Here is a 26,795-nt window from a genome sequence, read left to right as displayed (position 1 = left end):
AAATCTTAATAGATATTGCCTTAAAAATCATATTAGACAACAGTACTATACTTTCTGGCTATAAATACAGTATTAAGAAGGCTACAAAAATCAACATTTATCTGATATGGTAATTAAAGCAATTTCCTAATCAGTATTAGATGCTTAATGATCACTACAGGAAGCAATATTCATCCCAGCTATCACTTCATCTACTATAATTAATGTAATATGAGCCACATAAAATATTTAAGTTGGCATCATGTTAACTGAAACCATTCTTTACTAGTTCTAATTTACAACCTTACACTGTACTCCTGATACCTGACAATAACCTAACCTTTTATGTTAAGTATGCCAAAACATAAAACCTCTTTTTTAATCCCTAAAATATTTATTTTTATCATTTTCAATTATATATGTGTGTCTGGAGTTACAGCAGATTATGTACAGCCAATGTACATATTGGAAACTGAATCTGGATCCTCTGCATAAAACAGTACTGGTAAGCAACCTCTCCAGACCTCCCATTATCCTTTCTAAAAAGACATTTCAAGGCATGTAACATGACAGTGGGAAAATGCAAGAATGTTTGTATAAACCTACATAGCATTTATATAAATAAAGTTTATACCAATCTTGATATATGTATATGCAAATAAACACATTAGATTGAAAAAGGAAATTTGACTATAACAACAATCTAACATTTGAAGTATTATTATAACATCTCCTTCAATAAAAATAACATGAAAATATTTACCTGAAATATTTTGGGAGCACTCACAAGAGATGCTAGCGCTGACGAGAGCGTGGCTGAAAAGATACCTGCGGAGATCAAGGGTGCGAATCCTGACACCATGCTCATCACCTTAAATAAATGACAGAACAGAGTAAGTAGTCACAATTGGAGGTTTCTAATAAAGGAAACTAAAACTAGAAAAATAATCTGATAGGAATCTGGTAATAGCAATGAGAAGTAAATTACAAATTATTAAAATAGGTCTACTACTAAAAAATCCTTTTCTCTTATAAATTTTCAAATGTACATATGGCAGAAAAAGAGGATATCAAACCACCAACTATACATCCAAGTTTCAACCACAGGCAACTGGGGCCAATCCCACATTTTTTAACAACTGGCTTTTTAATGCAAAAGGTTCAGTATGTACCTCCTAAGAAACAAAGACTTATGAAAACTATAACTAGCCCAGCTTATCTGGCCTTTCCTTCATAATATCCCTATGCTGTCAGCAAGCAAACTGTCTCAACTGCCCCCATTTTCTTGGTCATTTTAAAACAGGTTTGTTTGTTTTTTAACCAGCTCTAAAAAATTATTGCTATTATTTATTTGATGTGTTTTTTAATATTTGTAATATATGGTTTCATATTTGTAATATATGGTTTGATACCTTTTTAATTTTTCTAATTTTTTCCTGCCATGCTCTGGTGCTCCTATCCTACATGCTGTGATGTGTTGACTCTATCTCTCCATTATATAACCCATTTCTCTCATGCTAGGTTTTAGAAAACTTATAGTTAGATCTAGTCAGTAAGTCAGACTGAGTTTAAGCGCTTATCAAAGTGTACTGCATCAAGATCGTTTATTTGTATGGGCTGTAATAGTATTGTAGGTATGAAGGTTGTTTTAAGTATGAAACAGTTAAATGTAAAAATGTCAAACCAAAAGGTAATGATACAAATTCTATTCTTCTTCTAAATAACCTGGGATATAAGAAGTTATAAACAAAACACAATTAACCACACACTGATAAATAATGAAGGGAGATAATATGTACATTATGTTCATTACATTGTTTTCCCTGTGCAATATGTCCAAACATTTCCGAACATGTGTGTAGACTCCTCCCAGACTCAGAGTTAGGCATGAAAACTTCAAGCTCAATTCTCTACAAGCATTGTCCTTTGCATAAATCACATAAGTGTCCGATGCTTAGTATAGAAATTCTACATGAAGAGCCAACTGGACTTCTGCCTTTGCAGTTTAATATTTTCCCTCCGCACCTCCTAAAATTTAATGGTGAAAAGGAATAGTAGAAGGACGTAGTGACAGGGAGTAAAAATAATGGTTACATCACTGCTGTCCACAACATATAGCAGTAGAGATGACAGGCAGGATGGCTCTGCAAACGAAGCGAAGCGCTGAATGGGGGGAGGTAAGGAATGGTAGTGTAACTGTGTGCTCAAACTTGCATTAAAAGCAGCTCACACTTTGTTCACCATACAATGCATAAGACAAATGTTTCATAGGACATCAAAATAAATATAACAAGATAAAACATATGTAATTCAAAATTTAAAACCAGCAAGATATCTGTCTCTCTCCGCCTGCTGTCTGAAGATCAGGAATTAAGTCTCTCAGCTACTTCTCTAGCAACATGCCTGTCTGCATGTTCACCACAATGATAATATATTGAGTGAGTCTCTCAAACTGTAAGCAAGCCCCCAATTAAACACTTTCCTTTATAAATGTTGACTTGGTCATGGTGTCTCTTCAGAGCACCAGAACACTACGGCAGAATATAACTCATATTAGCTTAGTTATTTATTGACGATGCTCATTTTCTAAACACATGATTTATACAGAGTTGCCCCATCCCTTGCATTTAACATCTTAACAGAAGTAAATAATAATAATAAACAAAGAGTAGCAGTCTCCAAAAATTTAATAGCCGATTTTATACAGTTCACGTTTTAAACATTCTCTAACTTTTATGCACCTATTCATAATTAAATTCTCTTGTTAAATGGTAGTTTGATACAGCATGAACCTACACAGACCATACGTAATTACCATTTCTACTAATACCTATGTGTGTGTACATATACATATGTATGTATGTATGTATGTATGTATGTATGTATGTATGTATGTATAAAGGGTATGATATAGTCCAAGTTGATCTAAAATCTTGCTACATGGTCAAGGATGGCCTGAAGCTAGTGATCCTCCTATCCTATTTCCCAAATGCTGGGGTTATAGGGATGTGCTACTGCACCCAGTTTGTGTGGTACCAAGGTCTGAGAGCAGAGCTTTGTGAATGCTAGACAAGCACCAACCAACAAGCCACATGTCCAACTCTATTGATCAGTATATCTTAACAGTTTATTTATACATAAACAATGAGGGAACTACTAATTACTAGGAAGCTAAAATTGCTAGAACTATTTTGGAAGAAGTTAATCTGACTTCCAGATGTACTTCATACTAACCATGTGAATCAGGACTGATGTTGATGAACAAATAGACCTAAACTCAATGGAACAGAGCAGACAGAACCCAGAGACAGACCAGACAAAATGACTTTTGTGAAAGATGCTTGCTTCGTGGCTTTCTAAAATAGTATAAAATAGTCTATCCATGTGCTACATGTATACACACGCACTGTACACTGCTAGAAAACCGTAACTCTCAAGGCTTTTTTACTCATGAATAGTTTAGAGTTTTTTACTCATGAATAGTTTAGAGTTTATTTACTTTCTTGTGTTTTTCCCATTTGCCTAGTTAGTAAAAACAAGGTTCAGTAGGAGGGGCAGAAAGTAACAACCATCTTTCCTAATGTATAGGGACATTTTGAATGGCCAGATTTCAAATGGTCTAATCCTTAGATAAATACAGAATGACTATATAATATAAACCCAACGCTCACCTGAAAGTTGTTCATTAGCCCATAAGAACAAGTATTGCTTTCACAGTAAGAAAAGTCAAAGTTTAATTTGCAGGCTGCAGACGTACAGTTTGTCAGCTCTGTTGTAATGGTGTCATTAACATTCCCAGTGGCATCCCGAACAACACAGGAACCTGAAGCACAAGTAACAACGAGAGTAAGTCATATCTGCATTCCTCTTAAAATTATACAACCATTCATGAAGAAATCACAGTTCTGTCTAGGTACACATTGATACTGGCATATGCTGCATTCATACATATCTTTACTCTGAATGAAGTAAGAGAAGTTTGGGGGTGACTAAACTTTAAGTAACGAGGTGTTTCCACAAATGGGGAAAACCTTGTACAAACATCTCAATGCCTAGATGGGCTACAGAGCACTTGGTTGCTTTTGTTTCCCTCTACCTTTGAATCATGCTGGCAAAAGCACCTTTCCCTCTACATGCTCTGAGACTTCACAGTGGAAAGACAAGAGCCCTGTGACTCAAATCAGCTTCAAGCAGTCATACTTTCATGTCCTGGGCCTGGTTTCTTTGGGAGACCTTCACTGTCTATTCTTGAATGGCACACTTAATTTAAGGGAGACTCCTGCTTCTGTCTGCTAGCAGGAAGATTCCACAGTGTGGCTATGCCTGACATTTTTGGGTGATAAAGGTTCTGTTGGTTTGAACTAGTCACAGATCCATGCTGCAGAGCTTTCACTGGCCCCTCCTGAGCACCAGAAACGGCAGCCATTGCTTACTTAGCACTGTTGGAATGAAGATAACATGAGGTCCAGCAACCAGAGGGCCAGACATGTCAGAGATATATCCTTGGCAACAAATTATTTTAAAAGTTGGAACATAATCAGTTACTCCATTAGTTAAATTACAAACAAATTTTGTTTAGCTCAGCTATATAATATAAGCATATTGGAAAGTTTTAGAGAAACATAAATTTTGTTAAACGAGTATGCTTATATACATAGTTGTTTTCTCAAACAAATTTCAGAATTATGTATTAAGAATATATTATATCGAGGAGGAAGTATGGGATGTGGAACAGTCAGAGGGCAGGCCAGGAGGGCGATAGACTGGACTGTATAAAAAGATTAAAGAATGATAAAAAAGAATATATCATATCCAAAAACATTTTTAAAAGGCAATTTGGTCCATTAGTTACCATTTCTAACTTTTGTTCAGTTAAGTTTCAAATTATACTAAGAGATAGCTATAAAACTTGGAAAGAGTTCTGTTGCTACTTCTAAACAAAACAATTTTTAAATGTGGAAAAATTACAGTATTTTACTAAATATGCACGGAAACATCTTATCATGAAACTAATAAATTCAGAGCTTATAATTTTGTTTGAAAATAGATGCATGCAGAATAGGGTTCAAGTGATTGCCTGAGTCTCGCAACTCTTTAAAACTTTATTTAATATTAAAGAGTAACAACAATATCTAACTTAACAAAGAAACTAACTATATGACTTTTTTAGCCAAAAATATTTGGAATAGTAAAGGCAGAAAATGCTGTAATAACACCTATTCTATAAACATTGCAAAGTCTCTGAGACACATGAAGAAACAAAGGCTGCTTACCTACAGACACTGCAATTCCTATGTAAACCACTGTAGTAATCAAAATGGCTAAGAGTGTTCCTTTGGGTATGGCTGACTGAGGATCCTAAAAGACAAGAGGACAGTTTTAGTCTATCTTTAAAAATAAATGCACACAGAACATTTTTACATATGTGCGATGATACAGTGCTTCATAATACTTACTGCAAGATCACCTGAGATATTTGCTCCAGCTAGAATGCCAGTTGCAGCAGGAAAAAAGATGGCAAATACAGAGAAGAAAGTCTCTTCTTCTCGAAAGTCCGGCCCAAAGTTCTCATTAAATATTTCAGCTACAGGAGACAAAATATTTTGGCAATTACTAGACAGCAAATAAGACGAAAATAATTCAGTTAAAAGTAATCAGTAGCCGGGCGTGGTGGCGCACGCCTTTAATCCCAGCACTTGGGAGGCAGAGGCAGGCGGATTTCTGAATTTGAGGCCAGCCTGGTCTACAGAGTGAGTTCCGGACAGCCAAGGCTACACAGAGAAACCTTGTCTCAAAAAAAACAAACAAAAAAAAACCAAAAAAACAAAAACAAAAACAAAAACAAAAGAGTAATCAGTATATATGGTCTCCACACAATTACTCATTTTTATTTAATGCTAATTCAGTAGTAACAATAACTAACTTAACAAAGCAACTAACTATATGACTTTTTATAGTTATCAGTGTTCCTATTTTCTGGTATAAAGGAATAGTTGGTAATCAAATGGTGATCTAATCTTTGTTATATCCTACCTTTTTGGTTACCTCTTACCAGTAATTTAAAGAACCTCCAAACTTAATTGTTATTGATAACTTAAACAAAAATCACAAGTATAGACTATTACCAACTCTCCCCTAAAGAAAGCAAACACACCAAAACCAGGACATCTCCTAAGAAAGGAGGAGGTGGGTACCTGGAGCCAGCCAGCCCTGCTCTCTACCCATTCGCGTTCCCACTGATTTTTTTTAACACAGTCTTCTCTATTTCCTGAGCCAGACATTTTTAGCTAAAAATTAAAAGAAATGGTCTATAGGAGCAATTAAAAATTAAAATGTGACAACCTCCTAAAGTTAGTGTGAAGTATGAGACACCAAAATAAAATATATAGTTGGCAGGCCAGGACCATGATAAATACAACTGTGAACTGAAAGGAACAAGAAAGTGTGGTGGATAGTTATTGTGTCACCTGGACAAAAGCTATATTCATCTGAGAGAAGGGAACCTTATTTAAGAAATTTCCTCTTCCACAAGGTCCGGCTGTATGCAAGCTTAATTATTGATTGGGGAGGCCCCAGTGCATTGTGGGTGATGCCATCACTGAGCTGGTGGTCATCGGTTATATAAGCAGGCAGGCTGAGCAAGCCAGTAAGCAGAAGCACTCCATAGCCCATTGAACCAGCTCCTGCCTCCAGGTTCCTACCTTGAATTCCTGTTCTGACCTCCTAGGAAGAAGGACAGTAATATCGAGACAAAGCCTTTCCTCCCCAGGCTGCATTTGGCCATGGTGTTTCATTACAGCAATTGTAGCCCTGAGACCTAGTCAGCTGATGGTTTTCCCCTTTCTGGAAGACCATCCTGGAAGTGCTTGTAACAGAGCCTATGGCCCTCATTTCTGTCTATCATCCTTCTCTCATCTCTCCTCCTTTATTCTTTCTTCTCAGTATCAGACTGACCCTACTACTAAAATGAAATGTCCATTTTTCCTTTCATTTATAGTACCACATGGAGTTCTGTCACCTCTTGCAGCATATAGAACTGGGCTGGTGAGATGGCTCAGCGGTTAAGAACACTGACTGCTCTTCCGAAGGTCCTGAGTTCAAATCCCAGCAACCACATGGTGGCTCACAACCACCCATAATGAGATCTGATGCCCTCTTCTGGTGCATCTGAAGACACCTACAGTGTACTTATATATAACAATAAATAAATCTAAAAAAACAAAAAACAAAAAACAAAAGACTTGACAGCAGCATATAGAACTGAAAGCCAAAGACCCTTTCCTCTCCGACTTGCTTTTTGGTCATGGTGTTCCATCGTAGCAACAGTAACCCTAACTAAGACAGAAGGGTCAGAGAAGTAACAGATACAGCAATCACTGAGCTGAGAGCAGAGTACCGGTCTCAAAGCAAGGAAAGCCTTTCAAAAAGGAGAAGAATGTGACTAAGGAAGGAGAGGGAACAATGCTGTTCAATGTCAGTGTGACCTACAGAAGCCCGCTCAAGGGTTACTAACAAAACCATTTGGTTAAAGTCAGACAGAGGCAAGAGTATACACTGTCTCAAAGTGTCACTTCCTTACTAAATGGCAACTTCCCCAGAGAACCTCTTAGTCATCACATTAACAAGAAGATAAAGATTAACACACTAGTGGGAGAGATCAGATCGGGACCTACTCCAGGTGCTGAGAACACATCACTTACCAAGCTAATGTAAACCACACACCCAGAGAAATGACCCCACACATAGAACAAGTAAAGATCTGTAATCTTGAAAACTGTCAGCATCACAGAAGACAAAAAAGAAAAGCAAACAACTGAATGCAAGTGGTCCTTGACTGAAATGCCAGCCATCGCTTAGGAGGCCGTGAAGACTGAAAAGCACTTGTGCATCGTGCATCAGACCAAAGTACGGCTCCTACACTGCCACTCTCCTTGGCAGAGAGGAGCTCAAGAATTTAGAGATTAAAAAAGTCATGATTTTAGCAACTTCTGTCTGCTTTCACAACCCATAGCACTTTTAAACTGTTATGTTTAAAGCGTCACGTGCCAAGTAAAATTTTGGTTAATGACAGACAATATAAATAACAGGTTCTATAACTTTATCCAATCTGATGAGATCATAGACATTTTAGAATAAATAAACCCCTGTGTGTGTGCAACAATAAAATCACCTAAAGATACATTTTTCACATTCCCAGTACCAAGAACACAAAACTGGACACATAATGAGAGCCATGCTGGCACCTCCTCCTTAGTAAAACGGGCTTCTCTACATTCTACCCCCTGCTGCTGTTAATATTCAAGCACAAAAGATAAAAATGAAAGTGATTTTACTCTAATTGTACAGCTTATATATAAAGCGGGCAAAACCTGAATTATTAATTAGTGTGAATCACCAGACCAAACATAATTACAGGTATAATTTAGGTATAAATTACCTAAAATGTACTAAATTTAGTTAACAGCACAATGCTATAATTTGCACTTAAGAAAGTATTCCATCTTTTCACTTACATTTATAGCCAAAGAAACCCTTGGGCTTCTTGCTCTCCAGTGAGATAAATGTTCCTATGACGAAGTCGGCAATGGCCAGGAGGAGGATCACCAGAAGGACGATCTGAGCCTGTGGAGTTAGACACTGAAAATCACAACCTGTCACCTGTACCTCCTTCCATCACACAGGATCTGAGCCCGTGGAGTTGGACACTGAAAATCACAACCTGTCACCTGTACCCGCTTCCATCACACAGGATCTGAGCCTGTGGAGTTAGACACTGATTAAACCTTATCTCCTGTACCTACTTCTATCACACAGGTAATTTGTCTCATTCTGTCTTTCTGCCAAATGTCTTAAAGAATGCAAAGCATTCAGTAGGTACTCAATAAATGCTGTTACATGAATAACAGCTCTTAAAGAGCTGTATTAAAGCTAGATGCAGAGCCTGAAGCTTCCATTTGTCAGATAATCTGCAGACAGAAGGATCGCAAGTCTGTGACTAGTCCCAGCTCTCAGATTATTAGTGAGACCCTGCCTCAGGCAAAACTGAGAATGCTCAGTTATAGATAGAATCACACCAACCATTTCTAAAATGAGTCCTAAAGGTGGGCAAATCCTCACCCAAGCCACAGACTCTTCATTCTGTACAACTCTCCAGACCTCCCTGCCCAAACTACCATCTCGGGATGGTAAAAAATATGTCTGGTGCCAACACAAGTTTGTATCGGCTCCAAACATAAATGCCGTATCTGTGCAACTGTTCTAAGAAAGACAGAAAAATGCCGATGGGGAACTCGGGCAAGGGAGCCAGAGAGGAGGAAGCTGAGAGCTATCAACTCTTCTCCAGCGTTAGCTTCTCATACACTCTGGGGAAACACTGTCATCTGTGCAGATAACATTTTTTAAACAGCATTTAAAGATATGATTATTATGGAGATGGAGTCACGTGTGCCATATAGCATGTGTGGCGCTCAGGACAATCTAGGAAGTTGGCTCTCTCCTCCTCCCACCTCAAATCCAGCTCAGACCACAGGGCTTCCTCCTACAGCAAGCACCATCTTGCTGTTCCAGCAAGGACTTCTTACACATTAATTGTGGCCCAAGAAGGATGAAATTATAACCTTCTCGATAGTCACTTTTTACAGTTGTAAGTAAATGAAAGACTGGGATATACTCAATGATAGACAGGACACCAATCACACAAGGGGCTTTGGACTCAATTCTTAATCACTCAAAAACAAGCATACAAAGGAAAGCAGTGTTTAAGTGGATTTAAAGTGGGTTATCTTCAAATTTATCATTTTAAATGCCAATACTTATATATCATAAACTTCTATAAAAATGGCTACTTTTTCCACTAGAGTGTGAACACATCACAGTTTGAGTTTCCTAGAACATAGGATGTGTGGACTACATGCTGAGAGATCTCTGATACAGCTCACCTTTGCTTCCCACTCCATTCCAGCCACTGAGATTCCCAGAAGAATCACTACTGTAATGGCTCCAATAATTCGGATATCATTGATTTCATCTATCATAAGTATGGAATGTTCCTACAAAGGAGAAATACAACGAGCAGCTGTTTACAAATAGACACTGCATCAATGTTCATTAAAGCGATGGACAGAGGTAGGTATAACGACATGTGTTTGTGTTCCCAGTGCTTGGAAGTCAGAGGCAGAACTATCAAACTTTCAAGGCTAGCCTGGTTTATACTACAAGCTGCTAGCCAGCCACACTGCAAGACCCGGTCTCAAAATCAAGAGGAATAAAGGCTAAAGAAAAAAGAAAAAAAATTACTATTAGTTGCTGTTCAACTAATATCTTAGATATCTAATATCTTACTAAATTACTATTACTAGTATATCTGATATGGAACCAATAAATCAAAAAATGAATTATCAATCAAGAAAATTATAATCTGACTGGTACTGTTGGGTTTTATAAAGTGGCATTATCAGAACGCATTCTGTGTTTGATATAAGTATCATGCTTTAATGGTCTTTTATGACACAAGAGGGATAAAGAATAAACCCTCATGTTATTATCAAAACCCCACAGTTCCTACTCCATAAGCAAACTTATTTTGTTTTTTTCAGATTTATTTATTGTAAATAAGTACACTGTAGCTGTCTTCAGACACACCAGAAGAGGGTGATCTCATTACTGGTAGTTGTAAGCCAGTTGGTGCTCTTACCCGCTGAGCCATCTCACCAGCCCCGCAAACTTACTCTTAAGAGTTAATAATGTAGATAGCATCTTTTAAATCTCACATGTAGGTTTAGATGTGTGTGTGTGTGTGTGTGTGTGTGTGTGTGTCATCTCAGTGAAGATGTGGCAAATGCGCGATCAGGCCCAATTACCTTAAGCAGCTCCACCACAGTCTCTGCAAATCCAACAACATACATGGCCACTGCCACGGCATTGGCAAAAGCAAAGATCAGGCCAATTGCACCACCAAATTCCGGCCCTAGACTTCTAGAGATTAAATAGTATGCTCCTCCTAAGGAAAGATTGAAACAGTTAGGGTTTTAATGCCAATAATTCTTTTAGTATACCAAGGAATTCACAGCAGATTTAGCCAAGTAGGTGAGTGTGTTTTCAGAAAGTGTGTCAGAAGAATGGTACCCAAGATGCTGTGTTTTCAGGAAGTACCGCAGTGAGAACTGCCTTCATAAAGCAGGAGCTTTAGCCCTGTCTTCTGTAACTTATATAAAGCTTACAATTAGAAGAAATTTCCCTATCATAGAAAAAAACTATAGCACTTCATGCTTGGTAATACTAGTAATGCACAGATAAACAATGGATTTAAAAACAAAAAGAAAAAAAAAACAGACCACCAATGAGAAACTGATTTTACTAATGCAGTACTTTTTGTCACATGTAACAAAATATTAAGTTTTCCTCAATTTCAGTGTTTTGGCTTTACTGATACCCAAATAAGGAGGTTTTCAATTATTTCAGAAAAAATTTTTTTTCTTTTAGACATTTGAGACCAAGCAGCACAATCTAGATTAAATTTTGCTAAATATGAACATAACTGTCTCCTTTCTGATCTCATTAGTCATATAAATAATGAAAGTAAACAGCAATGATGCATTCAGCAAGACCATGTATGTCAAATCCATGGTGTCACTCCCAGCCTGTAGGTCTCAAACAGTGACTACAATTATTCTTGCCAGAGCCTGTTACAAACCCAGCATGTGCCAAAAGGTGCTCAGGAATTCTCTGACAGACTCAAGCACAAGTAAAATACACTGCATCTAGCCACAGAATAGCCAGGTTCATATGAGTTTCAGATGTGAGTTCAAAAGCTAGAGGTTACATAGTGGTCATTTGAAAGGGTGCCTGTGGCTGTCATCTACTTTTGTAGTCTGTATTCAGCTGAAGACAGGAAGAGGCTGTGTGATGCAAGAATGCAGGTCTGAGTGACAGGACTGAGAAGCCACAGTATTTAAGGGCAAAATCCACAGGACTCTAACAGTCTGCCAAGTGCAAGCTCTCAAAAACAAAGATGGGATTTACAGAACAGAAAAAGGTTCTGGACACTAAGGAAGATGCAGTAACTTAAAAAGCATGAACATGGGCTAGTGAGATGGTTCAGTGGGTAAGAACACTGACTGCTCTTCCAAAGGTCGTGAGTTCAAATCCCAACCACTTGCAATGAGATCTGATGCCCTCTTCTGGTACGGCTGAAGACAGCTACAGTGTACTATTTATAATAATAAATAAATCTTTAAAAAAAGAAAAACAAAAGAAAAAGCATGAACATGTCTTTCAGGTAGGGCCTATGCCAGCTGGGCTCACCTCCTCTCACAAACCCATTGGTAGCTATTGCTGAAGTAGACAATCCTGTGATAGTTGTCACAACGGTAGCCATTGCTATTACAACGACAGAGAGACCTTTAAAGGAGAAAAAACAAAAACAACTAAGAATCTTATACTCCTAAACTTGTCATTACCTAGAACAGGCTGGGCTAAACACTGAAGTAACATTATGGACTGGTGTTTTGAATGAGAAAGGCCCCCATAGGCTCTCATATCTGAATGTTTGGTTTCTAGTTGTTTGGTGGACTAAGTGGGAAGGGCTAGCAGGTGTGGGCTTGTTGGAGGAAGTGTGTCACTGGGGATGGGCTTTGAGGGCTCAAAAGCCTATACCAGGCCCAGTCTCATTCTCAATGTGTTCTGCGTGTGAACCACGTAACGTAAGCTCAGCCACTGCTCCAGGGTCATACTTGCTGCCATGTTCCCTGCCATTAAGGTCCTGGGCTCACCTTATGAAACTATAAGCAAGCCCTCAATTAAATGCTTTGTTTTATTAGCTGCCTTGGTCATGATATTTTTTTCATCGGAATAGGTAAGTAACTAAGGCACAGGCAATAAACAACCTATTTTTAATCTCATTTTTGAGAAAATCAAAATTGTGTAAGTCAACTATGGTAGCAATATGCCTAAAGGGCAATGGAACTCAGTCAACAATAGTAGAAAGGCATACAGCTATTTTAACACACAGATCAAGTGGTGTAAGGTTTCACTCACCTATTCCAGCTTGACCCACAATCCAGGACAATCTAATAAAGAGCATCACACCCCAAATGTTTAACATACAGCGCACCTATGAGAGAAAAGAGGTCACACCACAGAGAACAATACAGCAATAAACATTAAACAAGCCAAAAAGAAAGAAAATGCACATGAAACCACAGGAGTTTTGAAATCTAATATCCTTAAGTTTGTCAGAGGCATATTGAAAGCTTACTGTTAGCTGATGTAAGTGCAATGTAAATATGTTTACAAACAAATGTGCTCACTAGAAGTGTCAGAAACACAACAGCTGTTTAAGATTTCAACATTTTTTGTTTTGACTTTTATTTTTCAGACAGGATTTTTCTGTGTAGCCTGGTTGTCCTGGAATTCAGAGAACAGATTAGCCTTGAATTCAGATATCTCCCTGCCTCTGTTTCCAACTACTGGGGGGTTAATGGCCTATGCCACCAGGCCTGGATAAGACTACAACAATCTTCTTTTGTAAGTTTTGCATGTGTATTCATAACTTTGGTCATAACAGTTAAGGCAGAGTTAAGAACTGCATACAGCCAATACAAACGTTAATGGGTCACATCATTTTGAAAGTTTTAAACTGAGTATGATACTATCACAACTTGGGCATGATAATGTTTTATTCTTGAGTTCCTGTTTGTGTATTGTTACAACTGACTCAGCACTTAGGAAGCAGAAATAAAACACTGACCACAAAGTTCAAGGCTTAACAAGTATACTTTACATATTCTAGGCCAACCCTATATAGCAAGACCCATTCTACCAAAAAATAACATTTGTAACTTTACAATTTCTATTCAGATGGTATGTATAATTAATTAACAGTTCTCCCCTAAAAACAAAAGAAACACACAAGGTATTAGCTAGGCTTTCCATAGTACTCACAAGCATATTGTTAAAGCAGAAAAACAGTAATTCTCTTGAAAGCACCGACTAAGTTTTCTAATCAACAGAAGGCCTGTAATTAAACGGAATCTACGCATACATACTAATACACCCTTGATCCAGCCGAACTTTATAACTCCTTTACTCTCAGCTGTATATGTGACCACAGCATCTCTGGTTGGAGTACTTTCTTCTCCATTTGCAAAGCCATCCTCAAAAGGTTCCTGGTGACAGAAAGAAATATGAATGCAGAATTAGAATAAGAATTAGATATAGGGGACTGGGGAAATGGCTTGGTGGTTAAGAGGACCAGGGTCCAATTCCCAGCAACCACATGGCAGCTCACAACTGTCTGTAACTCCAGTTCTAAGGGATCTGGTACCCTCACATCAGTGCACATAAAATAAACAATTTTAAAAAGGAATTAGACGTAACTTTGAATCACTTGATAAAAACATATGTAACATGGTTAACCATACTTAGGATGACATTGTTATGTTAAGACTTCCAAGAGTGACTCGATAATTTACATAGTTTGTAAACCTGTCTGTTCCCATACAGGTTTCTGACCTGATGGTACCCACTATAGTGGTACTAGAGATATAGAACCATAAGAGAGGCCTAGTTCCAGGTCCCTACACCACCAGGGAGCTACCCTGTAAGCATGTGTCCTGGATGTGGGTGGTGTAATCCTCACATCTGCACATACTCCTGCTGCTGTACCACACTCTAAGGTGACACAGTCAAGGGGGAAGCTCTTACCAACATGCTGTCTGGTCTGGGCTTTCAGCAATCACAACTGTGAGCCAAATAAGCATTCCTTCCTAAATAGCCTGGCTCAAGTATTTCAATATAATAAAGACAATACTTTACCTAAGAAAGACCAAAGCAACAAAGTACAAGGAAATGTAAAATTTAAGTGTTTCTATGAAGTAAACCCACTTTAATGATTCCAGATTTTAAAATGGGCCCTAGTAGTAGAAACCTATATCCTAGCACTCAGAAAACGGAGACTGGATGACTGTTTGAACTCAAAATCTGGATACCACCCTAGACAACATGACATGATCCAGTCTGAATGAATAATGAAAATAACAGCCAGGCAGTGGTGGCACACGCCTTTAATCCCAGCACTTGGGAGGCAGAGGCAGGCGGATTTCTGAGTTCAATGCCAGCCTTGTCTACAGAGTGAGTTCCAGGACAGCCAGGGCTATATAGAGAAACCCTGTCTCAAAAAAACAAAAAAACAAACAAACAAACAAAACAAAACAAAAAAAGAAAGAAAGAAAGAACGAACGAAAGGAAGAAAACAACAAAATGTATGTTTTTACATTTTGGTGGTATGTTGAGTGTCCAGGGACTGCTGCTTGCCTGCTTGCTGCTAGGGTTATGGTGGGGTTGTCCTGAAATCCCAATACTCTAAGGACAGCCTGTCCCAATTCTAGGTAATCTTGAGCTATACAGTAAAAACTCAAAGATGACAGACAGATGAACATACGGACAGACACACAGATGAATGATAGACAGGGTCAGGCTGCACATGCCTTCTATCATCTGGCTGCAGTACCTTTCCCCACATCTGAAATACCAACATTAACAATGTAAAATCCTTGTTTGCTTGTTTGTGTATTTGCTTGCTTGTTTTTGTTTTTCAAAACAGGGTCTCTCTATGTAGCCCTGGCTGCCCTGGAACTTGCTCTAGAACAACCTAGCCTTGAACTCAGAGATCTGTCTGCCTGTGCCCCACTGAGTGGTGGGATTAAAGGCATGTGCAGCCACCTCCCTGTTTATAATTCTTCCCCACCAACCAACACAGAAGATTCGCAGGACTCCCAGATCCATTCAGAACAACCTCCACGCTGACCCCGCTTGCTCTTGGTCATCAGCTCTACAGACTTTTCACAACTCAGAGTACAGTCTTACTTCTCTTTCTTGGGTAAAGTTCCATACCTAATTCTGTAGCTCTTCTTCTTATTCTCTGCCTCCCCTCTCAATGTTCTATCTGTTCAGTCCTTATTGGGACACAGGCCTGACATCTCCAAACTAGCATTACAAGACTTCATGAAAACATGATGGGTAAAAGGAAATGGCTTGGAGCACAGGCGCTCAGTCTAAAGTTAAGCCTTCGCCCTCACTGTGGTTCTTACTTCACACTCAACACCAGATAACAAAGCACAGCTATGATCTCCAACCCTGATTCTTCAGCTCTACAATTACCTTCAAATTGATTCTAGTTTTTAAAACTGATTTTCACGCTTCAACATCACTAGGTGATTTTTCCCTTGCCACTAAGCTAGGCTCTTCTCCTTACATAGAATATGGTGTAAATATGGCAACTCGTTAGTAGACATCAACCTTAACAGAAATGCATAGAAATAGCTTTTCTTTAAGGTGACCAGATGTTAGTGGGTCATAATCGCAATCCCAGTTGGGCTTTGCACTAGTGTTAAATGCTTCCCAAACAGCAGAGGATCAATATTGATTCCAAACAGAAAAATAAAACTCTTCCTCAATTTCACCAACCCCCTCTGCCATTCAATTATTCAAATAAAAACCACAAAAAAAAAAACAGGCCTGCTTGGCAATTTATTAACCTTTTTTTCAGTTTTCACTCTGAAATTTAAAGTCTATATACACAAAAAAAGCATCTCTTTCCATCTCGGTCATAAGAAACTGAGTATGTGTGTCCCTAACCAGCTAAATAGCAATGTGGGTGTCTTGAACGATGTAAGTATGCAGGCATCCAAAGCTGTTTGCTGTGGGTGCTTATCAGAATTTCACATCAAAGCTGAAGGCCTAGCAATTATGCTGGTCTCTCTATAGTGTGAATACTGTAAATGACTGCTCAAGAAACAAGTATTGTCTAGCTTGTATGAAATATTACTTTATAAAAATTAATGATGTGATCACAAACAACAAAAATTAACTTCCTAATCACCCTCTAATAACTCTTTTAAAATTTTTAGTTATTGATCTCCAAAATACAACTAAAGCTAAGTGCAATGGCGCATACACAGGGTCTCTGCTGCTTCCCAGGGCAGGCTGGTTGGCTCACAGGCCTCCAGGGATGCTGCCTCTGCCTCTCATCTCACCCAAGTACGAAACACTGCCATCACAGACACACGTTACTGGTTTTTACGGTCTTCAAGGTCAAATGGTGAGCTACCCAGGGAGCCACCACAGGAGAGGGCTGCTATGAGTTTTAGGCATGGACTGCACAGTGAACGCCGGGCCAACCAAGACAGATGCAAGACCATCCAACCAACCATCAAAAGTTAAACAAATAAGTGCGCTACGTGTGGTTGAATTAACAGACTGAAGTGTAATGAACCTGAGGTTGGAGCTAAACTAGTTACCAGAAATAAGAAGACACCAACCTTTACCTTGGTAATGTTGGGTATTCACCAGGCTCTACTACCGAGCTACATCCTCATCTCCAGGTTGTTTGTTTAATATAAGCTTCCAAGGAATAAAGAAATTCTACCTACCCTCTACCCACCTGAAAAAAATTATATAAAAACCTCACAAGTTAATAAAAGGTCAATTATGAACTATGAGTTAGGCCAAGACAAAAGTACAAAAATGATGTCTTCAATATTTATTATCTTTTCCAGGATAGCAGATAGAAAAGTAAATGCAATTTAATGATATGCTAATGAGGTATATAAAATTTAGTATTATTCAAGGAAATAAGCTTTCAGAAAGTAGCACTGGGATTCTGAGTTTGGGGTTGCAATAAAAATAAATTCAGAAGAGAGGGAGAGATGGGAATAAAATGTGACACACACATAAGTTACACCTAAGGATTTCTCACAAAAGAAACAGACCTACTAGTAAGTCATATTAAACTAAAAAAGAATATGCAGGCTTATTTATAATTCTAGTACTCGGGTTACAAGAGGATTTACTAATCTACAGTCAGCCTGGACTACAAAGCAAAATTCTATTTAAAAGGAAATTAGAAAAAGACAGAAGTGGAGTGTGCAGACCAGGAGACAAGAGTCTATCAGGTACCTTAAAACTTCATGAATGGAGGGGCAGGACAAAGAGCCAGTAGATGATGTATACATGGAAACAACGTAAGAGGAGCATACAGAGAGAAAGCCTGGGTTTGCAGATGAGTGCTTTCCTAAGGATACAGAAAACACAAGAATGGGAGAACCTTCCATGGTTACTACATAAGTTTTGGTTTGGGGGTTGATTGGTTTGTTTGTAGATTTTTTGGCTTGTTTGTTTCTTGTATATTCAAAGGATTCCTTCAACCAGGGCCAAACCTGAGGTATGTATATGGGCACCCATCTTTGCCCTTCACCTTGTTTGAGACAGGGACTCTTTATCTGCTGCTTCCCAGGGCAGGCTGGCTGGCTCAGCGGCCTCCAGGGATGCTGCCTCTGCCTCTCATCTCACCCAAGTACGAAACCCTGGCATCACAGACACACGTTACCATGCCTGGTTTGTGAGGTCTTCAAGGTCAAATGGTGAGCTACCCACAGAGCCATCTTCTAAGTCCCCAAATTGAATTTTTAAAAAATACCTTAGATATAAATACATTTATATCTTATAGACTTATTCGTGGATGTATACTACTAATACCAACTTGTCTTTTGTTTTACCAATGTATATTTCAATTCTACTGGATCTGAAAGAAAATATTCCTTATTAAGGCACGTAGTGATTTTTTTGCTCAAATATTTACCGCATAGCATTCACAAAACATATAGCACAAAGTTCCTACAAACTGAGCTAATTCTTCCTAACACTAAACTATCAATTGTGTATTTTAGAGTCAGTCTACAACAAAACCAGATTTTTTTTTAAAAAATCATAAGAAAAACTGTACCTAAGGACAATTATTTGCCTAAGGGTTTTTCCCCCTTAATTACACTTAAAAACCTTAGCACCACTTTAATTGGAATTATAAAACACAATTAAGGGAGAACTGCCTGACATGCATGCCATTACTGACACATGCATGCCATTATTGACGCATGCACACTAACCTACATAGCACTGAACTCCTTCTGTACTTTTGAATGGAGTGCCCTACAGGCTGGGTGGGCCTTGAACTCCTGCTCTTTCTCCCAAGCCTCTGGAGTGCAGGAATGATTATACCAACATGCTTGGGTTACTTCTTAAATGCTTAAAGCTCTTCTGTGGACCTTCTAGTTGTCCAAAATGTTTTCTCCTCAAGTATACAAAAGAATAAGACAATCTTTATGTCAACTCTGGACAAAAATATTAGCACCAACAAAAGATGACTTGTGTAGCCACCGGGGATGACTTTGGTTTCTTGAGATAGGGTCTGGCCATGTAGTCCAGGCTGGCCTCAAACTTAACCATCCTTTTACTGTAGTCTCTCACGTGCTGGATTACAGAAATGAGCCACCGTACTCATCTACCAAAAATGATTTTTGTCATATGCCCCTATCCCCCATCAGGAAAGGTATTAAGACTGAGAGCATAGCCCCTGGGAACAATAAAAATATTAAAGTAGGCTCGGGCAATGTTTATGAACATAAACTTGGGTTTTTTTTTTTTTCGGGGGGAGGGATTGGTTTTTCGAGACAGGGTTTCTCTGTGTAGCCTTGGCTGTCCCGGAACTCACTCTGTAGACCAGGCTGGCCTCGAACTCAGAAATCTGCCTGCCTCTGCCTCCCAAGTGCTGGGATTACATAAACTCATTTTAGTGCAAACTTAAGCCTACTTTTTTTGTAAGTATCTGTACTCAGTGACTTTAGGCATAATAGGCACAGATAATAGACTATAAACCTTTCAACCTGGGAGGAAGGAAGGTTGTTTAGTTGTCTTTCATTTTAAAGAACAGTGGGGGCAGGGCTGGAGAGATGGCTCAGAGGTTAAGAGCACTGTCTGCTGGGGGTTGGGAGAGCACTGTCTGCTCTTCCAGAGGTCCTGAGTTCAATTCTCAGCAATCATATGGTGGCTCACAGCCATCTGTAATGGGATCTGATGCCCTTTTCTGGTATGTCTGAAGACAGCTACGGTGTGCTCATATATATAAAATAAATAAATAATTCTTTAAAAAAAAAAAAGAACAGTGGGGCAAAGCTGTACTAAAGTGTCTCTTCAGGGCTCAGGACACTACCATGACACTGTCACCAGAGTAACTTACAGCCACCCAAATATCAATACCTTTTAAGTAGGGAAATGGGCCAATCTCTTAATGGTGTCAATATGCAACAAGAGTCTGAAGCAATGCTGACATTCTTCCCCTTTGCAGATCGGGCCTTGGAAAGGCAGCTTCTGGCCATGAATGACAACCATATCACTTCACTCATTCTTTACACACAGACACAGTAACACTGTCAGTTACTGTGCTGGGTTCTTTCCAGTTCTCCTAATGTATGATTTTTTTTCCCTTCCCCATTAGAGACTAGGGAAAAGCCCAGTCTTTACCATCACTGGAGACCTTTTGCATATTCAATGCAGCCTCCAGTAACTATTTAGCCCTATCAAATACCTTTTCATATTAAGATCCTCTCTGAGAGCTGGTCTCCTCATCTAAATGGAGATAATAATCCCTATCCACCAATACCATGTCCTGAAAGGCTTTAAGCACTCTCTCTATATATAACAGACATATATGAAGTAGGTGAGATGTCTAGCTTTGGACAATTGAACTGATGCACCATGATTATAAAACCATAATTTAAGTATCAATGCCACATTTCAATTGTGACAGTCAAATCTATAGCTAGGCATTTCAATTTTTTTAACTCAGCATTTTAGTGGTCAGCAGTCCTTTAGTGGCCTGGCTTTTTAATCCCTGGCTACTCTTCAGAAAGAGAAAATGTACCCAGCTGGTCCTATGTGAGTTGGGCTAGCAGCTTCCCTGAACTACAACATGTACAGGGCCTGGTCAATTCTGCTCTTGCTGTGCCCACTTAAGAAGCTCTGACCCTGCCAGGTGGTGGTGGCACACATCTTTAATCCCAGCACTTGGGAGGCAGAGGCAGGCGGATTTCTGAGTTCGAGGCCAGCCTGGTCTACAGAGTTGAGTTCTAGGACAGCCAGGGCTACACAGAGAAATCCTGTCTAAAAAAACAAACAAACAAACAAACAAACAAAATTAGCTCTGACTCATCCCAATAAGAGAAGATCAAAAGCAGGGCCCCTCAGTACTCTATCTAACTCTTCTTGCAAACAATCACAGCTGAAATATACACGGACCAAATCTCGATGAGTTTTGTGGACAAAGAACAAGCCTGCTTTTGGGCAAAGAGATATTTAAGAGGACACATTTTCCTTTTAGCATCACCTATAAAAAAAACATGAATTGTAAACTAATGTATTATATCTTACACAGTAAATAGAAGACAATAACAGGCATTCATCTAACAAATATACAAGGATGGCTATTTATTAAAGATGAATAACGATAATAAGAAAGTTGCATATAAAAGGTTTTTAGTTTCAGTAAGTCAAATTATATGTACTGGAAATCATATAATACATTATCCTGACTTGGCAAGATATGTTCAATACTCCTTTTCCATGATAACAGAGGGCAAAGGATTATTACACTGAAAGCCTTTCTCAGACTTCAGCTGTGAAATAAGTCTTGATTCCAGTCACAATCTTATTGATGTACCTTTTATACGGTATGTCAAATCTTATAAATAATACCCTAAGGGACAGCAGAGAAACTTCATCAGGACAAAGATGGAGAACAGAATACTCAGGAGAGGGAGTGAATACAGGTGATAGCTACAATAGAGGAAAAAAGGAAATTTAGAAGTCAGAATCAGACCTTTATTGAGGTTATCCCTTTTCAAATTACTCTGGAGGTTACACCACCTAAATCCTAAACACTTCAGGCAACTGTAAGTCACCAAAAGAGACAAAAATCTAATAGCAAAGAGGAATACACATAAAGAAAACAAAACAACCCTTTTCTGAGTTCAGTCTTAAATGATATCACAAATTACAACATGTATGCTAAAGAAAAACAAGATGGAAAAGCCAAAGCAGTGAAGGAGCTGCCGTCCCAGCTGCCCATCCTGCCCACCGCTGCCGAGGTCCTCCAAAGGGCTGCTCTCCCATCCTGCCCACCGCTGCTGAGGCCCTCCAAAGGGCTGCTCTCCCACTACTGTGGCAAAAAGGTCAATGGTCATAACATCTAGGCTGGGGAATAACCTGGCTCTTCCAAAATTTGGGGAGGGGACCCTGTCAGAAACTCTTACAGTGGTAAACACCAGATTCTTCTGTGCTAACACAGCAAGACACAAGCTTTTCCCAAGAGGAAACAAAACACTTTCTAACACTCTTGTACTTCCTTTGTAGCACACATCACATGCTGGAATCCTCTGCAGACAGTACTCAATTTCATAGTTCAAGCACTCGCCTCAACTCTTCCAGGCTGACTTAAAACAGAATGTCTGAAAGAATAGAGACTTTTCCTGACATTGGTACTAAAATATAGTAAATTAATTAACATTGAGCTTTATGATTAACCTGTTTTCCAAATAATATCCTGAAATAATACAATGTGGTGGAAAGTGTCAGCCCCCACTCCTACTACTCAGTGTCTATAGAATTTAATCCCCTAAAAGCTTAGTTCCAACACCTGTGAGTTGGCGGACTATCACATATTGTTTGAGAAGACAAAACTGAAAAACTTGATAGTTTTATACAACATAAAAATTATCATATCAGCTAGTAAATAATTTCAAGAGGGAAAAGCTGGCATTTTGAGTTGCATGTCTCAGGATTTCATCATAAAAGCTTGAGCTAGCCTCAAACTCACAGCCTCTGAGTATTGGTTATTATTACCTTAAATAAATCCAAAATAAGGCCGGGCGTGGTGGCGCACGCCTTTAATCCCAGAACTTGGAAGACAGAGGCAGGTGGATTTCTGAGTTCGAGGCCAGCCTGCTCTACAGAGTGAGCTCCAGGACAGCCAGGGCTATACAAAGAAACCCTGTCTCAAAAAAAAAAAAAAAAAAAAAAAAAAAACAAAAACAAAAAAAAAAACACACATCAAAAATGTGAAGGTTCATCAAAAAACTATTTACATCCTAAAAATATTTGGGGGGTCACAATACTGATAAAGTCTTAAAACATCAAGTTTTCTTATACAATTTAACAGCATTTGTTTTAGTCTATGCCAAAATGTTATATTTAAAACTGCTTACTTAGCAGTTAAAATATATGTATACATATGCAAATTTAGATGTCAAAGTAGGGATCTTATTCTAATAACTGTTCTAATATTTTAGCAACTACTAGCTAATTATATCATCTCAAAGCTACCAACACTTCCTATCCGTGCTGTCGGTGATTGGTGTATTCTGTGTAATGCTCCCCATACAGACTATGCTTTCAAAACAGAGTATTGTTTTACACAAATCCAATTTGCTTTGGTTAACAATGCTCTATTAATATCCAGTGGCATTAATGCAAAGCTCAAAACTCAAGTGCCACAGATAAAAGTGGACAGTGTGACCATGTGACTTCACAATGAACCAAGTCAGAACTGCTGATCCAAGTCAAAGAATTCAGTACTGGAACTAGCTCTGAATGTTCCTTACCAAACCTCAAGACTGAGTTACAAAAGAATGTTTCACAAATAACACAAGTATGACTTCAAATCCCACACAACTTGCTAATGTCAACTAGGAGCTTAAGAAACCTTAAATAGAATTCCCAGGACGCACATACCTTCTGTTAAGATGAAGCGATGGCATGTGTAACTTTGAGCCCTAAGTGTTTAGAAGGAAGACCTGAAAGGTAGCGTGAGAACTAAGCCAGCCCTGGAAACCCAATGAGCGGCTGACAGCACTGGGTGTTCCATGCGATTCTCACAGCAACATAAGCTATCATCTGTTGATTTTCCCATTTTCAGTTCATCGGAATCCCAGATGCCACATCCTTCTTCTGAAGATGTATTACGTGGAATGGTCAAGAATTTGCATTACCATTTAATGCCTGAGAATTGCCAACTGATAGCCCAACTATTTGGGCATGGAAAAGAACCCTGGGAGAGAGGGAAGAGGAGGCAAGGCATACAACAGAGGGGAAACAGATCCATGGACCTGCAGCAGTGAGAGCAGGAGTTTGCTGCTTTTTCAGTCTTCTGTCTGTGGCACACAAAGTTAAAAGAGAAGCCACATCACCCTGAAATAACAGAACAGACCCCAAAATGAGCAGAGGAAGTGGAAAACTCATTTACTTTTCTAGAAAAAGGAGAATAAGAGTAAGGGTAAATCCCCATATCTGACCCGGCCCCCAAATGTAGAAGACTAGAAGAGAGTTCCAAGAGTCAAACAGGTGATGGCAGAGGCAGGTATGAACAGAGATACCAGTTATTCAATGATGTCTGAGCCTAGCAAGGCGGCACACAGCTGTAAGCCTAGCCTGGGCTCCACTGTGCATTCCAGGACATGGTAAAATACATAGTGAGACACTGTCTCAACAAAGAAAGGAAAATAAATTGCAGAATATTAAAAATAAAAATTCAGGGTCACCACAATGTATTAGCTACATATTTATTTCTCTCCTCAAATTAATAAATGTATAAACAGATGAGAAAATGTTTCTCATTCAAATGTTTGTGGTAGGGGCCAAATGTTAGCTTTAGGTTGCAAATATTTAAAACTATTAAGAAATATTAGGAAAATATTAAAGACTATTAAGGAAGTCAACAGTAAGTCTGAGTACCAACAGGAATCTGATAAAGAAATGAAAGCTGCATTTTAAACTTCAGAAGCTTGAGACTTTGGTACAAGATTTTAAAGAAAAGCACAATATTTAGAAATGATAAAGTCACTGAATGGATTTCAGTTCAGAGTGGAAATGACAGAAGAGAAAAGCAATAGATAAAATAACTAATTTACAGTTGCAAGAAACACCTAGGCCAGACACAAAGGGAAGTACTTGTAGCTGCAAACTGCTGAGAGCTGAAAGCAGTGAGAAAGCCTTCAGTCCTAGAGGGAAGCATTCCAGCAGCAATGGAAACCAGAGACACTGGGACAACATACTCAAAGGGCTAAAGGAGAACCTATCCACCAAGGCTCTATTCTGCAAAACTATCAAATCTTAAAATAATGATCTTATGTCATCTTATGTCATTGGTGCCTTGGTTCTATTGCAAGATGTTCTCAAGGAAGGAAAGCAACATCAGGTGGAAGAATGCATTTCTAAAAGTTGAAAAGCAACAGGAGTTATTCTGCGCTTAGTTTTTAATAAGGCTGTGTGGCTGTTAAAAACAAAGAATACAGCAATATACTATTGGGTTTACCATTATATGACAATGGCAAAGGCACTGAAGAGAAAGAGGTATTCTGTCTTATGATTCCAGTATTTTAACTGAATAAATTCAATGTACCTAGTAGAGCATGTACCATTTGCATGGAGCCCTGTACAGGGTAAAAATTTTAGAACTTTAGTTACTTTGAAAGATCTTGTCTCAATTTCCTATTCTACAGAGGAAGAGTCTTACAAACTGCTACAATGTGAAACTGTTCAAGCTTAAGTTCCAATTTTCTAGATTTTCCTCACTGTAAAACTAATTTACAGAATGATATCCCACTGATTCCACCTAACCCTGCTCTTCCCAGTTCTTGCCTCCTTCCATAAATAGCAGTTCCGTTCTAAAGAACCATAGCACTTCTCTTTCCATACACTCTGTGATGGTCTGTATATGTTTGGCCCAGGGAGTGGTGCTATTAGGAGGTGTGGCCTTGTTGAAGTAGGTGTGTCACTGTGGGCCTGGGCTTTAATATTCTCCTCCTAGTTGCCTGGAAGCCAGTCTTCTAGCTAACTTCTGAACAAGTGGTGGAACTCAACTCCTCCTGCCCCATGTCTGCCTAGATGCTGCCATGCTTCTACCTCGATGATAATGGACGGAACCTCTGAACCTGTAAGCGAGCCCCAATTAAATGTTGTCCTTATAAGAGTTGCCTTGGTCATGGTGTCTGTTTGCAGCAGTAAAACCCTAACTAAAACACACTTCATCCAAACTATAGCAAAATACCCATAATTCTCCCTTTAAAAATACTTTGAACCTCTGTTCTACCCACCAATTGACCTTCAGTCTTGATGTCTTTGGTCTCTAAATCACACCATCACATTCCTATCTCAGTCTCAGGTGCCTAGTTCTGAGTCTAGAGTAGCCACCCTGGTATTTGCATGGGGTGAGTCCTTTCTTTGCTACTGTCTTTTATTGAGACAGTCCTCAACTACTCTAAAGTAGTACCTAGCTGCCATTTTCTCACCCTGCTTTAGTTTCTTCAAAGTAGTACATCTGCCTATTGTCTGCTACAACTAGAAAGCCTGTGGCTTTTTTTGTTCACTGCTATCTATATCTGCTACACTTAGAACAGTGCTGCTGTTGATGTTCAGTAAGAATTTGATGAATAACTGAATTTACATGCACTTCACTAAGCAAGGAACTAATTCAACTGGTATTATAGACTTTCCAAACACATTAAAAAATATACGATGGGAAACCAACTGCAAGCAAAGATACTAACCCTGTAAGAACTGACTCAACTTACTTCGTTCAGGTTCTAGTTTCACAGGACAGGCATGAACATAAATATACGGAGATATGGCATCAAGTGTGACTAGTATGTACAAATCTCTTTCTTTGTCTCATTTTAGATCCCCAAATTTATCTTCTTTTTACCCAGGTAGTCATCTACTTGGGAGAATTAATATAGAAACCGAAAGCCAGACTACAGTAGCCCAGTAACATGAACTTAGCAGGTTGGGGCCCCAGCAAAACTGCAATTTGACTTTACCACATGCATTTATCAGGGTCCCATTTTTAATCCTATCTGGAAACTATTCCCAGATACCACCCAAGTTGTGACCTATTCTTGTTCTCCCAGGGTGACTTTCAAGGAACCAAACTA

General features: G+C 38.9%; 1 protein-coding gene across 1 annotated transcript in view; it reads right to left on the bottom strand.

Moving 5' to 3' along the window:
• The window catches only part of Slc12a2 (solute carrier family 12 member 2), a 72,844-nt gene that overhangs the window by 39,942 nt on the left and 6,107 nt on the right, over positions 1–26,795 (bottom strand). Inside the window, exons 2-11 of the mRNA XM_031365737.1 lie at positions 14,025–14,144; positions 13,015–13,090; positions 12,283–12,378; positions 10,839–10,978; positions 9,918–10,028; positions 8,493–8,601; positions 5,436–5,563; positions 5,253–5,337; positions 3,651–3,802; positions 743–850 (exon numbers count right to left, since the gene is read on the bottom strand). Of these exons, the coding sequence (XP_031221597.1) occupies positions 743–850; positions 3,651–3,802; positions 5,253–5,337; positions 5,436–5,563; positions 8,493–8,601; positions 9,918–10,028; positions 10,839–10,978; positions 12,283–12,378; positions 13,015–13,090; positions 14,025–14,144 (1,125 nt within the window). The remainder of the gene's footprint in view (positions 1–742; positions 851–3,650; positions 3,803–5,252; positions 5,338–5,435; positions 5,564–8,492; positions 8,602–9,917; positions 10,029–10,838; positions 10,979–12,282; positions 12,379–13,014; positions 13,091–14,024; positions 14,145–26,795) is intronic.

This window comes from Mastomys coucha, unplaced genomic scaffold, assembly GCF_008632895.1.
Source record: "Mastomys coucha isolate ucsf_1 unplaced genomic scaffold, UCSF_Mcou_1 pScaffold13, whole genome shotgun sequence".
Taxonomy (NCBI): Eukaryota; Metazoa; Chordata; class Mammalia; order Rodentia; family Muridae; genus Mastomys; species Mastomys coucha.
The sequence above is the reverse complement of the archived record's forward strand: the minus strand, read 5'-3'. Positions and strand labels throughout refer to the sequence as shown.